Here is a 16,006-nt window from a genome sequence, read left to right as displayed (position 1 = left end):
TGATGTTGAGGTAAAAGATCAGCTATGATCTAGTTGAACGACGGAGCAGGCTCGAGGGCTGAATGGCCTACTCGTGCTCCTATGTTTCTACAATAAACCTGTTTCTCAATATAAAAATGGAACATTATCCATCTGTAATCTCTTTCTTTCATAAATATTGAATTTTACTCCATTGAATTTTATTCCATTGTAATATCTGTCTCCCTCTCAATAAATGTGGAATATTACTCATCTTTTATATTGCTGTTTCTATATAAATATAAAATACTAGCCCTCTACAATAATTCTGTTTTCAATATTAATATGGAATATAAGCCATCTGTAATCCCATTGTTGTTCTCTGTGAAAAATATGGATTATTTTCTGAACCTGTCTCTGTCCAGAACAGAATTCTTATTGTTACCTATTTCTGTTTCAGAAGTATGATATTAGTCATATTCATGTTGTTTGTCTCAAAATGGGACATATGGAGCATGTTATATAAATCTTTGTGGCTGTTTTTACACATATACGGAATATTGTTGGGCTTGGTTTGGACATACGATTGTTTAAGTTGACCAGCTTTAAATCCTTGTGCCTGTGGACTGAAGTGCAAGCCTGTTTTCAATTTGTGCTTTTGATGCTGAGGTAGAGATGCTGTATGTTATATTAATTTATATGTGTCTGTCTCACTGCCGAAAGAGCAATATTTTCTGTACCTTTTTCCAAATTAATATTGTTATTTCCTGAAGTTGCTATAGAATCATCACCAATTTCCCAAACCTTTTGTTTCTCAGTGCAAATATTGTTCCTCTCTGAAATATATGTGAACGGTGAGCAGATGTTGTTATTCTTCCTCACCTATTTGCTTATGGTGATATGGAGAGTAGACCTGCTGTGTAATTTAGTTATTTATCTCTCTGCACAGATATGGAAACTACTCCCTGGTTTCCAAAGAAGATTACTGATCTGGATAAATGTGCAAACCGGGTGCTGATGTACGGCTCGGATCTGGATGCAGATCACCCGGTATGAAACCCATTTCTTATTTAGCTGAGGGGGGTGCGTCCCTGACTCACTCCCTTCTCCTATTTATTTTCTTCAGCTCAGTTTGCAGACTTTTCATAAAATATCATCATGATGGTGCTTATGTCACTCTTTAGTTGAGAACTGGGAAGTGCCCATGGTGGCCTGACATTGACATCCCCTCCCACAGTGGGTCAATACTTGTTCTGTACCCTAGAAGTACAGTTGACATTCAGGAATAAGAACAATGGTGCGCTGTGGGCATAATCCCATCATTCCCCAGTCTGCAGTACTACATAGTGGAGCTAATCACTGATAACTTTGAATTTTAGGGTGAATGTCTATGCTCAGAAATGTCAGTGTTGGGAAGGGAATGCTTTATGCTCATGATCACAACATTTCAATTGAAGAGTAAAACTCCCTCCACTAGACCTGATAAGATGTTTCAGCCTCAACCTCAAAAAAACACGAAATTGGTCCTTTGAACTGAGAGATCAGGAAACTAAACAGCTCTTGCACAGTTTTTAACCATATTATAGTGGAATGGGTAAATTTTATTCACAGATTTCCCTCCCACTAGTGGGCTGTTCCTTAATCTCTCCTCAATGTTACTTCTCACAATTATGACCACAATATGTGCTTACAGTGTTGGGAGCTGCCCATGCCTCAATATTCTGTGACACAGTTTAGACAATGTGCCAGTGTGAATGCATCTGAACTGAAATTTTCTTTTTCTTTTGCTGTGCTTTTGTTTCTTTTTGCGCCTGTTTTCTCCTCTCCTTGGGCCAGATCTCTAGCACCTCATCCAATGGTCACTCTTTGGGTGAGATGCTATCTCATTCAGAATCTATCCACTTACACAGAGTTAAAATCAGGCCCTGCATATGTGAGCTGCAATGGTGTCAGGCTATGGGTTATTTGAACTAATTTCCTCTGACCTTGACACCCACTTTCCACCTGGGGCTGGAGGGGTGGGGGATGCCATTAGATAGAGATCGGGAATGGGCTATTTTATTACTGGGGTACTGTGGCTAATGTTGGCAACCCTGCTGCCTGGAACAACATTGGCTAATTCGGAACAGATCAGGGATAGAGCATGGGACCTTCTGGGTCTGAACAGCTCAGTAGTATACCTGATATTTCCTTTAACTGCTAGGCTTTTTGAAGTGCATTTTGGCACACTTTAAAAGTATAATTATTGTTATTTAAAGTTTCTTTTCATGATTACTGACTTTACTGAGCGTACACTGATTTAGAGAATGGCAGACCGCTTCCTCACCTGTTTGCTCCAATTTTGACAGGGATTCAAAGACAACGTCTACCGGAAGAGGAGAAAATATTTTGCTGACCTGGCCATGGACTACAAACAGTAAGTGTGTTGACAACAGTCCTGAAATGCACACCATCTCCATCTCTCATTCACTCAGATGGGAGTTCTTTTATTTTTACTGTGTCAAAATGCTAACTTGCAGTTTAGTAACTAGTGATGCTACCTTTTGTACTGTTACTCTGCCAGCCACAGAAGCTACTGCAGGGGGGCAGGGTGAGGGAGCTTTGGGGGCTGGGGGGTGGAGGCGGGTGGGGGGGTGGGAAGCAGCTTTAATCTGTTTTTTTCTAATATTGAATTGTGTGCTTATCAACATGAAGGATGCTGAGGCTGGGATTGGATTATTTTCCATTTTACGCACCCAGTATCAGCATCAATCAGTCGCAAATCCAGTATGGCACCATTTAGATAGAGCAAAGCTCCAACTGCACTGTCCCATCTGGTTAGATGCAACAGTTTTTAGATACAGAGTAAAATCCATTCTTTCTACCCCAAAGTTGAGGTTGTAAATGTGCACCCTCAAAACAACAGTTTGACAGTTTTCTTTTTTCCAAATCAGCCATCCTGAGGCTTCCTGAATGAAATTACATATTTAGTGCCAATTCTAAATTTGGCTTGTATCCACTTATTGATTGGATTGAGACTATACAAACTAGTTTATGGAGAACCCTGACAGACCATAGGGACAGGAAGCTTTCTCCTAATCAATCTATGTTAGATTCACACCGGTGGAGCAGAGATCAAAGACTAATGCACTTAACCCAGTCCACCCATTGGATTGGAGTTTGGGTGGGATAACATCAGATGTGCAGGACTGGACAGAAGACAGATGTCTCAGCAAATTTGTTTACTGATTGTTACTGTGAGCAAAAATAGATTTGATGAAAGATACTGGGTAATCAAAATACCCAGAAATTTTCCATACTCTATAGTATGTTGAAACATTCAGGGTCATTTTAGGGTTGAGGTGGCTACGTGGTGACATTTTTAAAATTCATTCATGGGATGTTAGCATTGCTGGCTAGGCCAACATTTATTTCCCATCCCTCGTGAACCATTGCAGTTCATGTGGTGTAAGTACACCCAGAGTAATGTTTGAGAATTTTGACCAAGCGACTGAAGGAAAAGTGATATGGTAGAAATCAAGATGCTGTGGTGGACATGCTGGTTGATGGGTGTTCAGAACCAAATTAATGCTTTGGTCTTGCACAAAATGAGTTTGGAACAGTATCAATCCAATTCTGAGTTGGAATGATTCCACAGCACAAAACTGTCCCTAATTTTACCCTAACTGGCATTAATTTAGCAATCAGAATTAGCTAGGCTACAGACGCTGCATTTAAAGTTGAGAAAAGACCAGAGGTTGCTTTACTTTGTATTTAATATTGTATTTAATATTGACCTAGGAAACATTTATGCTGACACTGCAAGCATAAACTGAAAAACATTTCCTCTCCCCAAGGCTAAATATCCTTCATTTCAGTACAACTATTTCCACTAAAAATCATGAAGTTATTGCATGGTACAGGTAGCAGTAGGACAACAGGGGTTGGGATAGGTTGAGATGGTATGGTAACTCCTGACAGTGGGGGAATAAGACTATTCGAGATTAACCGTGACCTGTCTCTGCAGTGGTGACCCCATTCCACGGGTAGAATTCACAGAGGAAGAAGTGAGTACCTGGGGCACAGTTTTCCGAGAGTTGACCAAGCTGTACCCGACCCATGCCTGCAGAGAATATCTGAAGAATTTGCCTCTGCTGACAAAGTATTGTGGCTACAGGGAGGACAATGTTCCTCAATTGGAGGATGTATCCAGGTTCCTAAAAGGTGAGTCACAGAAACGTGGGAAAATATTTATCCTTTTCTACTTTTTCATGAAAAAAATTGCAGTGTCATTGCATAATTTGTAATAGCAGTGGATTATAATCATACAAGGACACGGTATTTCCCTCTGAATTCTGTCTTTCATATTTTCTACTCTTGTGTGCTCTAAATCACACTCTCTGTTGTTTGGTACCTTGTGTCACACTATCTGTGATTTGATGCTGTGATGTTTGTTGTCTTAAACCACGTGCTCCATGACTTGGTGCTGTGAATTGCAATTTTGCTGATTTGCTACCATGATTTTCTCACTCCCTGGTTTGGTGCTAAATACCACTGATACAATTTAAAGTCTATGATAGATATTTTCTTGGGTTCAGTATTGCTTAAAATCGGGAGCGTACATTTAGTTCTCAATAATTAGTCTTCGATGGTGAGACCTGGGGCTTCTTGTTATATGAACTACATGCAATAATACATTGTAATGGCAAAAGTGGAGTCAATGGGAATCAGGGGGAAAACTCTCCACTGATTGGTGTCATACCTAGCACAAAGGAAGATGGTTTTGGTTGTTGGAGGTCAGTCATTTCAGTTTCAGGACATTACTGCAAGAGTTCCTCAGGTTAGTGTCCTAGCATCTTCAACTGCTTCATCAATGACCTTCTTCCATCATAAGGTCAGAAGTGAGGGATTGTTCGCTGATGATTGCACAATGTTCAACACCATTCGCGATTCCTCAGATACTGAAGCAGTCCATGTCCAAATGCAGCAAGACCTGGACAATAACAACGGTTGGGCTGACAAGTGACATTTGCACCACACAAGTGCCAGGCAGTGATCATCTCCAATATGAGAGAATCTAACCACCGCATTCAATGGCATTACCTTCGCTGATTCCCCCACTAACAACATACCATTGACCAGAAATTGAACTGGACTAGCCAAATAAATACTGTGGCTACAAAAGCAGGTTAGAGGCTAGGAATCCTGTGGTGAGTAACTCACCTCCTGACTCCTCAAAGGTTGTCCACAATCTACAAGGCACAAGTCAGGAGTGTGATGGAATACTCCCCACTTGCCTGGATGAGTCCAGCTCCAACAACGTTCAAGAAGCTCGACACTATCCAGGACAAAGCAGCCTGCTTGATTGGCACCACATCCATGAACATTCACTCCCTCCACCATCGACGCAGAGTGCAGCAGTGTGTACCATCTACAAGATGCACTGCAGGAATTCACAAAGGCTCCTTCGACAGCACCTTCCAAACCCATGACCTCTACTATCTAGAAGGACAGGGGCAGCAGACACCTGGGAACACCACTGCCTGGATGTTCCCCTCCAAGCCACTCACCATCCTAACTTGGAAATATATCGCCATTCCTTCACTGTCGCTGGGTCAAAATCCCGTAACTCCCTCCCTAACAGCACTGTGGGTGTACCTACACCACATAGATTGCGGAGGTTCAAGAAGGCAGCTCACCACCCCCTTCTCAAGAGTAATTTGGGATGGGCAATAAATGCTGGCCCAGCTAGTGATGTCCGCATCCCATGAATGAATAAAAAAAAGTGTCCATCTCCATTCTTTCAAAACACAAACAGATTAGCCGTTAGTGAGAAAAGGCCAAATATAAATCAATGAATTGTTGAAATTCACAAACCATAAGTGGACAAGTAAAGCGATACTAATAGCACAGCTCACCTTACTTTATCTACGTTCTGTCAAACTCCTTGTAACAAAGAAAACTGTCTCTGTTGGTGGAACTTTTCTCTAACCAATGTTTCAGTGAACTCCTTAAAGAATTCTAGTGGGTTTGCATGACCTACTACTCTGCACTCCCACTCTGAGCACATTCCATGCCAGGACCTCAGACAACATTGATAATTAGGAGGACTTTATGTGCACTGACACCAGAACCTCAGCATCATGATCAGAAAATCTGCCATGTAGAGTATCAAAGCAAGCAGTTACAAAAAGAGCACAATTAGACCCATTTTGGAGCATTGTGTTTAGTTCAGTGCCCAATTTAGGAAGGATATCTCTGGATGGAGTGCAGTGCTAATTTAACAGGTCAAGAGCTCAGATGAAGGGACTTAATTATGAGGACAAGATGCATAAATTTGAATTATATTCTCCAAAAGGCATCAGTTGATGCCAAATTAATTACCTTCCCTGGGAATTCTATGTATCTTGTTGGTTATGGGAAAAAACATTGTGAGAATCTGATTAGCATGTTCAAGACTTGAATTAGGTACCAGCAAACATAGGAAAAAAAAATTCAAACAAGGGGTAATGAGAATATGGTGTATACTACCCAGAAAATCATTGATGTAGAATCAATTGAGGTGCTTAAAGAGCAAGAAAGTCACTTGAAGGATATAATGAGATACGGAGAAAGGGGAAGGAATTGGGAGTAAAAGAGAGTAGCTGAATGGCCTACTCCTGTTCTTACTGACTCTGGATGGAGTGGGTTAAGATGGGCAAAATGTTCTTATCTCATTCTAGATTTGCTTACGTTCTTAAGGTTTTAAAATTTCAAATAAAATTGAAAAGTTTGTTCCAGGTAAATTGTTCACATTGCTAAGGTTCAAATGTTAGAGACACAAGGAACTTGGAGTGAAATAGTAAGTTGGATGCATTTTTTAAATCAGTGCATTGTGGAATAAAATGGCTTGGAAGAACTGTTGTAATGGACATTATGAAAGCTTCAAAAGGCAAGTAAATGCATTTCTGGATAAATAAAAGGGGTTGTGGGACATGTTAAGAAGGGAGTTAGATAAGGTTGATCTATGCAAAAGTGACAGTCTTGTTGGCCCAATTGGCATTGTTGAGTGCCTAAAATCTTTATTTTCTTATGATATTTTCAATTCATGTAACTTATTTAATTGCTCAAGTTGTATCTTTTTCTATTTCTGTACCACTGTAACACCTTTCCCTTATTTTTTTAGAAAGGAGTGGGTTCACTATCCGACCAGTAGCTGGTTACCTGTCTCCTCGGGATTTCCTGGCTGGTCTGGCATTTCGAGTGTTTCATTGCACTCAATACGTGAGGCACAGCTCAGACCCTCTGTACACCCCTGAACCGTAAGTCTTTCAATGGCAATAGCTGGGCATGGTACTGAACAGCAGGGAAGAGAAAGGGGGACAGCATGACAAGAATATATGATATGGCTTGAAAAGTGCTACATATTAATGTAATTTATGTAAAATTAGAGCTATCACAGCTACTTCAAGTACATTTGAAATGTTTGGACTGCTGAAAATAAAGGGAGTCTTAATATCCATAACAGGATTTTAGAATGAATCCCAATATTCTGATGCATTGATTGAGAGAATATTAGTAACAGCTGTCTCTGCTTTTCATTACCAGTACTAATTGAGGATGTGTAATGGAACAGCTTATAAAATTCAGGTGGGCTTTCGATTACAGAAAACCAGTTGGTGAAGGATAGAACTGGAGCCAATATTCACACATTTTTATATTTATTTACAGAGGTGTACATTTCAAGCACATACTTCCTAATCCAGAAAGCACCAGCAGGGAATCATCAGTTAATGGTCACCACCTCCATACAATTAATTACAATTAACAGTATGCAACCTGATAATTAATTCATTTATATTGGTGCTAGTAATATAAAAGTTGTATTCTGATGCTCTTATTTGTCCTGTTGATATTTTGAGTAAACACAATTAAATATTTGTCAAATATTGACTTTAAATGCCAACTGTCTTGCCACTGTATTTGTGGACTAGTTCTAATGTCATTATTGAATCATCTTTTTCAGTACTATGCATTCTTAACTTCATATTTATAAGATCATAAGAAATAGGAGCAGGAGTAGGCCATTTGGCCCATTGAGTCTCTTCCATCATTCGATAAGATCATGGCTGATCCTATTATGGCCTTAATTCCACTTGCCTGTCTGTTCCCCATAACCCTTTCCTCCCGAGTAGATCAAAAATCTGTTTAACTCATCCTTGAATATATTCAATGACCCAGCCTCCACTGCGCCCTGTGGAAGAGAATTCCAAAGACTAATGACCCTCTGAGAGAAGAAAGTCTTCCTCATAGATAAAAACAAAAAGCTAAAAGCTACTGCGGATGCTGGAAATCCGAAACAAAAACAGAATTACCTGGAAAAACTCAGCAGGTCCGGCAGCATTGGTGGAGAAGAAATCAGTCAACGTTTCAATTCTTCATGACCCTTCGGCAGAACTGAGTATAGTTAGGAGAAAGGTGAAATATAAGCTGGTCTAAGGTGGGGGGCGGGGGGAGAGAGAAGTTGAGGGTGGGATGATTGTGGAGATAAGCAAGCAGTGATAGGAGCAGATAATCAAAGGATGTCACAGACAAAAGGATCAAAGAGGTGTTGAAGGTGGTGATATTGTCTAAGAAAAGTGCTAATTAAGAATGGAAGACAGGATACTCAAGGTACAGCTCTAGTGGGAGTCTTCTGCGTGGGCATGTCTCAATTTCTGATGATAGACTGTCCACCAATATCCATTACAAGCCTACTGACTCCCACAGCTACCTCGACTACAGCTCCTCACACCCCGCTTCCTGTAAGGACTCCATCCCATTCTCTCAGTTCCTTCGCCTCTTTCGCATCTGTTCTGATGACGCTACCTTCAAAAACAGCTCCTCTGACATGTCCTCCTTCTTCCTTAACCAAAGTTTTCCACCCACGGTTGTTGACAGGGCCCTCAACCGTGTCTGGCCCATATCCCGCGCATCCACCCTCACGCCTTCTCCTCCTTCCCAGAAACATGATAGGGTCCCTTTGTCCTCACTTATCACCCCACCAGCCTCCACATTCAAAGGATCATCCTCCGCCATTTCCGCCAACTCCAGCATGATTCCACCACCAAACACATCTTCCCTTCACCCCCCCGACGGCATTCCGTAGGGATCGTTCCCTCCGGGACACCCTGGTCCACTCCTCCATCACCCCCTACTCCTCAACCCCCACCTATGGCACCTCCCCATGCCCACGCAGAAGATGCAACACCTGCCCCTTCACTTCCTCTCTCCTCACCGTCCAAGGGCCCAAACACTCCTTTCAAGTGAAGCAGCATTTCACTTGCATTTCCCCTAACTTAGTCTACTGCATTCGTTCCTCTCAATGCGGTCTCCTCTACATTGGAGAGACCAAACGCAAACTGGGCGACCGCTTTGCAGAACACCTGCGGTCTGTCCGCAAGAAAGACCCAAACCTCCCTGTCGCTTGCCATTTAATCACTCCACCCTGTTCTCTTGCCCACATGTCTGTCCTTGGCTTGCTGCATTGTTCCAGTGAAGCCCAACGCAAACTGGAGGAACAGCAACTCATCTTCCGACTAGGCACTTTACAGCCTTCCGGGCTGAATATTGAATTCAACAACTTTAGATCTTAAGCTCCCCCTCCCCCCATCCCCACCCCGTTTCTCCCCCCTCCCCTTTTTTTTCAATAATTTATATAGATTCTTCTTTTCCCACCTATTTCCATTATTTTTAAATCTAAAACTAAAACTTTGTTAGTCTTTCCACCCCACCCCCACTAGAGCTGTACCTTGAGTATCCTGTCTTCCATTCTTAATTAGCACTTTTCTTAGACAATATCACCACCTTCAACACCTCTTTGATCCTTTTGTCTGTGACATCTTTTGATTATCTGCTCCTATCACTGCTTGCTTATCTCCACAATCACCACACCCTCAACTTCTCTCTCCCCGCCCCCCCACCTTAGACCAGCTTATATTTCACCTTTCTCCTAACTATACTCAGTTCTACCGAAGGGTCATGAAGACTCGAAACGTTGACTGATTTCTTCTCCACCGATGCTGCCAGACCTGCTGAGTTTTTCCAGGTAATTCTGTTTTTGTTAAAGTCGTCCTCATCTCTGCCTTAAACGGGAGACCCGTTGTTTTTAAACTGTGTCCCCTAGTTCTAGATTCCCTTATGAGAAAAAAGCATCCTCTGAGCACCTACCCTGTCGAGTCCCTTAGAATCTTATATGTTTCAATAAGATCACCTCTCATTCTTCTAAAATCCAATCAGGCCCAACCTGCTCAACCTTTCCTCATAAGACAACCCTTTCAGCCCTGGAATCAGCCTAGTGAGCCTTCTTTGAACTGCCTCCAATGCAAGTATATCCCTCTTTAAGTAAGGAGACCCAAACTGTACACAGTACTCCAGGTGCAGTCTCACCAATGCCCTATATAGCTATAGTAAGACTTCCCTATTTTTATACGTCATTCCCCTGCAATAAAGGCCATTTGCCTTCCTAATTACTTGCTGTAACTGTATGCTAATTTTGTGAGACTCATGAACAAGGACACCCAGCATTCTGTAGTCTTTTTCCATTTAAATAATGATATGTTTTACTATTGCTCCTGCCAAAGTGGACGGTTCCACATTTTCCCACATTATATTCCATTTGCCATTCTTCTGCTGACTCATTTAACTTGTCTCTATCCCTTTACAGAACTCTTTGTATTCTCCTCACAACTTGCTTTACTATCTATCTTTCTATCATCAGCAAATTGGCTACAATATAGTCTGTACCTTCATCCAAGTCATTAATATAGATTGTAAATAATTGAGGCCCCAAAGCTGATCCTTGGGGCACAGTTTGTCAACCTGAAAATTACCCATTTAACCTCTCATTTTCTTGTTAGTTAGCCAATCCTCTATCCATGCTAATGTATCACCCCCAACACCATGAGCTCTTATCTTGTTCAGAAACTTTTTATGTGGCACCTTATCAAATGCCCTTTGGAAATCCAAGCACACTGCATCCACTTGTTCCCTTTTATCTAACTTGCTTGTTACACCCTCAAAGAACTCTTAATAAACTTGTCAAACATGATTTCCCTTTCACAAATTGTATTCCGATTCTCTAAATTCCCTGCTACTATCTCCTTCATAATGGATTCTAGCATTTTCCCCATGATAGATGTTAGACTAACTGGCCTATAGTTTCCTTCTTTCTGTTCCCCTCCTTTCTGAGGTGTTACATTTGCAATTGGTTTACCAATCCGCTGGGACCTCTTCAGAATAAGACCATAAGACCATAAGACATAGGAGCAGAAATTAGGCCATTCGGCCCATCGAGTCTGCTCCGCCATTCAATCATGGCTGATAAGTTTCTCAACCCCATTCTCCCACCTTCTCCCCGTAACCTTTGATCCCTTTACCAATCAAGAACCTATCTATCTCGGTCTTAAATACACTCAATGACCTGGCCTCCACAGCCTTCTGTGGCAATGAATCGCATAGATTCACCACTCTCCGGCTAAAGAAGTTTCTACTCATCTCTGTTCTAAAAGGTCTTCCCTTTACTCTGAGGCTGTGCCCTCGGGTCCTAGTCTCTCCTACTAATGGAAACATCTTCCCCACGTCCACTTTATCCAGGCCTTTCAGTATTCTGTAAGTTTCAATCAGATCCCCCCTCATCCTTCTAAATTCCATCGAGTATAGACCCAGAGTCCTCAAACGTTCCTCATATGTTAAGCCTTTCATTCCTGGGATCATTCTCGTGAACCTCCTCTGGACCGCCTCCAGGGCCAGCACATCCTTCCTGAGATACGGGGCCCAAAATTGCTCACAATATTCTAAATGTGGTCTGACCAGAGCCTTATAAAGCCTCAGCAGCACATCCCTGCTTTTATATTCTAGTCCTCTCGAAATAAATGCCAACATTGCACTTGCCTTCCTAACAACCGACTCAACCCAAAAGACATGTTGCAAACTCTGCAAACTGTCTTTTGCCCAGAATCTGCTTCCTTTCAACTCAGATCATGTCCACATTCTGGGATATAATTCAACAAGAGATGGTTTCTGCTGAGATGATAATCAGTCTCCATTGTCTCTGCAACCACAGGAGATTAAAGTTCTTTTGCATTGCATCTCTGCCTTTGAAGTTTCTCTGTCTGGAATAGGCCTTGACACCTTTTTAGGTGCAGCATTACAATCTCTGGGCTAGTCGGTTAAGTGTAATCCGCATCGGAATTTTCCAGCAAATGGTTACTTTAATTCCCAGCCAGCTTTTGCTTGTAAGTCTTTTTAAAAAAAAATCACATGTCTTCCTTAAAAAAGTTTAGTATGTCTCTAAGTAATTTGGGCTGTGATCTGCTGTCATGACATTCTCTAAGGGACCAACACCTACTTTAGCTGCTCTCTTGTTTTTTTAATATCTTGTAGAAGCTTTTACTGTCTGTTTTTATATTTCTCGCTAGCTTTCTCTCATACTGCAATTTCTCCATCTTTGTTACACTTTTAGTTATCCTTTGCTGGTTCCTAATATTTTCCCAATATTCTGGGCTACCACTAATCTTTTCAGCATTGTATATCTCTTCTTTCAATTTGATGCCATCCTTAAATTCTTTAGTTAGCCATAGATGGTACACCCTTCTTGTAGATTCTTTCTTCTCAATGGAATATATCTTTGTTGAGAGTTATAAAATATCTCCTTAAATGTTTCTCTACCATCTTACCTTTTAATCTATTTTCCCATTCCACTTTACCCAACTCATCTTTATACCCTTATAATTGCCTTTATTTAAATTTAAGACATGAGTTTCAGACCAAAATTTCTCACCCTCAAAGTGAACGTGAAATTCCATCATGTTATGATAACTCTTGCCTAGAGGATCCTTTACTATGGGGTTTTTAATTAATCCTGTTTCATTAAACATTACCAATCAAAAATAACGATGAAAGAAAAATACTATGGATGCTGGAAATCTGAAATAAAAACAGAAAATGCTGGAAGAACTCAGTAGATCTGGCACCATCTGTGGAGAGAGAAACAGAGTTAACATTTCGAGTTCCTATGACTCTTCTTCAGAGCTAAAGAGAAGTAGAAATGTGATAGATTTTATACTGTTTAAGAGGGGGTGGAGCAGGTGGGGCAAGATAGAAGGTAAGGGATAGGTGGAAGCTCAGGAGAGATTGAGAAAGATGTCATGGACACAAGACAAAGGTAGTGTTAATGGTGGTGGTAAAGACTAAAGAAGGTGCTGATAGTTGCATAAAGGTAAGATAGCAGAATGTGTTAAAAGCAGAACTAGGGTCAGCCTAAAATAGTCTGTTCCCTGGTTGGTTCCACTTTGCTATCCTTCACTATTGACCTTTCTATTTAACTTTATAAATGTTCTCTCACGTGAACCTCCCCATCCCCACTATTTAGTTCTGTAGAGAAGGCTGTGGCCTTTAGTTCTATGATTTGCCAGGACACTGGCCCCAACATTGTTCAGGCGAAGGCCGTCACAATGGTACATTGGTGCCAGTGCCCCATAAATTGAAACCCTTTTCTCCCACAGCAACCTTTGAACCACACATTCAACTATCTGCTCTTTTATACCCTTTACCAATTTGCTTGTGGTTCAGGTAGTAATCCAGAGATTGTTACCTTTGTGGTTCTTCTTTTTAATTTGGCTCCGACCTGTTCATACCCTCTTAAGCAGAATTCCTTTCGTAATCCTCACCTATCTCATTGGTACCTATGTGGACCATGACAACCGGATCCTTCCCCTTTTGCTAGTAAACAAAATTAGAGCACATGGTCTTGGGGATAATATTCTGGTATGGATTGAGAATTGGTTAACAGAAAGAAAACGGAAAGGAGGAATAAATGGGCCAATCTCAGGATGGCAGACTCTTACTAGTGGGCTACTGCAAGGGTCAGTGCTGGGGCCACAGCTGTTCACAATCTATATAAATGATTTATGAGGACCAAATGTAATATTTACAAATTTATTGATGGTGAAAAACTAGGTAGGAATGTAAGTTGTGAGGAGGATGGAAGGGGGCTTCAAGGGAACGTGGACAGGCTCAGATTCACTTGCCCATTCACGGCAAGAACAGGGAAGATGGAATATGATGTGAATAAGTGTGGAGTTATCCACTTTGGTAGAAAAAACATAAAGGCAGAGAATTTCTTAAATGATGAGAGATTGGGAAGGGTTGATGTCCAAAGGGACTTGGGTGTCCTAGGCCAGCATTTATTGCCCATCCCTAATTGCCCTTAAGAAGGTGGTGGTGCCTTCTTGGATTGGGGAGAGAGTTTCTGGACTTTGACCCAGCGACAGTGAAGGAATGTCAATATATTTCCAAGTCAGGATGGTGAGTGGCCTGGAGGGGTACTTCCAGGTGGTGATGTTTTCACATGTCTGCTGCCTTTGTCCTTCCATGTAGTAGTGGTCGTGTGTTTGGAAGGTGCTGTAAAAGGAGCCTTGGTGAGTTGCTGCAGTGCACCTTGTAGATGGTACACACTGCTGCCACTGTGTGTCGGTTTGGAGGGAGTGAATGTTTGTGGATGAGGTGCCAAACAAATGGGCTGCTTTGTTCTGGATGGTGTTGAGCTTCTTGAGTGTTCTTGTTCATGAGTCACTTGCATGCAGGTGCAGCAAGCAATTAGGAAAGCAAATGGTATGTTGGCCTTCATTGCAAGGGGTTTTGAGTACAGAAGTAAAGATTTGTTGCTGCAACTGTTTGGAGCCTTGGTGAGACTACACCTGGAGTATTGTGTACAGTTTTGGTCTCCTTGAGGAAGGATATACTTGCCATGGAGGGAGTACAACAGAGGTTCACCAGACTAATCCCTGGGGTGGTGAGATTGTTTTATGAGGAGAGATTGAGGAAACTGGGTCTGTATTCTCTAGAGTTCTGAAGAATGAGAGGTGATCTCATTGAAACTTACAAAATTCTTGCTGGGCATGACAGGGTAGATGTAGAGTGGATGTTCCCCAGGCTGGTGAGTCTAGAACCAGGGGTCACTGTCTCAGAATGGCAGGCCATTTAAGACTGAGATGAGGAGAAATTTCTTCACTAAAAGGGTGGTGAATCTTTGGAATTCTCTACCCCAAAGGGCTGTGAAGTTCAAACATTGAGCATGTTCAAGACAGAAATCAAGAACTTACATTGTTAAGAACTTTTTCTTATATAATAATTCCAGTGTATAGTGATATTCAAATTTATTTCACTCATTTCAACGTTGATGTTCAAATTAAATTTTTAATTGCATCTTAATTATTCCTTTACAGTTTGATATTTTGCTTATTGCCTGCATAAACAATACCAAATAGCATTACCACAGTAATTTATGGCAATTTTTTTTCTTGTACTTCTATCTCAGTGACACATGCCATGAACTGTTGGGACACGTTCCTCTTTTGGCTGAACCCAGTTTTGCTCAATTTTCTCAGGAGATTGGCTTGGCCTCTCTGGGAGCATCTGATGAAGCAGTTCAGAAACTAGCCACAGTAAGCTACACTAAATTGTGAATAAATGTGGAAGCACAGCTATATGATGTAAGGAGATGATTGTGTTTTGATTATGGCTGTTCACTGTTGATTCATTTTACAGTGCTACTTTTTTACTGTGGAATTTGGTCTGTGTAAGCAAGATGGCCAACTCAGAGTCTATGGAGCAGGTCTGCTGTCTTCTGTCAGTGAACTGAAGGTTAGTATCACTCTGAGCAAACCAGGACCTGACAGTGCAGTAGATCTGCATAATTAATGTTTCAATCTGGCATAAAGTCTAGGTGATTACCTATTCCCTCATCACTGCTTTCCTTCGTGCATTTTTGCCTTTTGATTTATAAGGATATTGTTTTCTGAACTTTCTCTCACCTCTAACCTCCAACCTCACTCTCACCAGTGCAACTGTTCTTATCTTTTTTAATTTATCACAACCCAATGGACATTGCTCTTGTTCCTCCTATATTCCAAATACAACATCTCCCAGGTTCTTCCTTCTTCCTAGGGTGACATTGATGCTCATTATACCCATCTCCTACTGCAAAGTATTTCTTCCCAGGTACACAAAACTCTGAAACCCCTCACCTCCCTTGGCATTTCTTCTCTTA

The 16,006-nt window shown here is 41.4% G+C and overlaps 1 protein-coding gene across 1 annotated transcript in view; it reads left to right on the top strand.

Annotated features, from left to right (window-relative positions):
• Positions 1–15,657, top strand: part of LOC144685068 (tryptophan 5-hydroxylase-like) — a 42,635-nt gene extending 26,978 nt beyond the window's left edge. Inside the window, exons 5-10 of the mRNA XM_078549604.1 lie at positions 908–1,008; positions 2,307–2,374; positions 3,965–4,161; positions 7,103–7,238; positions 15,275–15,401; positions 15,505–15,657. Coding sequence (XP_078405730.1) covers positions 908–1,008; positions 2,307–2,374; positions 3,965–4,161; positions 7,103–7,238; positions 15,275–15,401; positions 15,505–15,657 — 782 coding nt within the window. The remainder of the gene's footprint in view (positions 1–907; positions 1,009–2,306; positions 2,375–3,964; positions 4,162–7,102; positions 7,239–15,274; positions 15,402–15,504) is intronic.
• Positions 15,658–16,006: the final 349 nt, after the last annotated feature.

Source organism: Cetorhinus maximus, chromosome 9 (genome assembly GCF_964194155.1).
Source record: "Cetorhinus maximus chromosome 9, sCetMax3.hap1.1, whole genome shotgun sequence".
In the NCBI taxonomy this organism is placed as follows: domain Eukaryota; kingdom Metazoa; phylum Chordata; class Chondrichthyes; order Lamniformes; family Cetorhinidae; genus Cetorhinus; species Cetorhinus maximus.
Note: the sequence above shows the minus strand (reverse complement) of the source record. Positions and strands in the feature narration are given on the sequence as shown.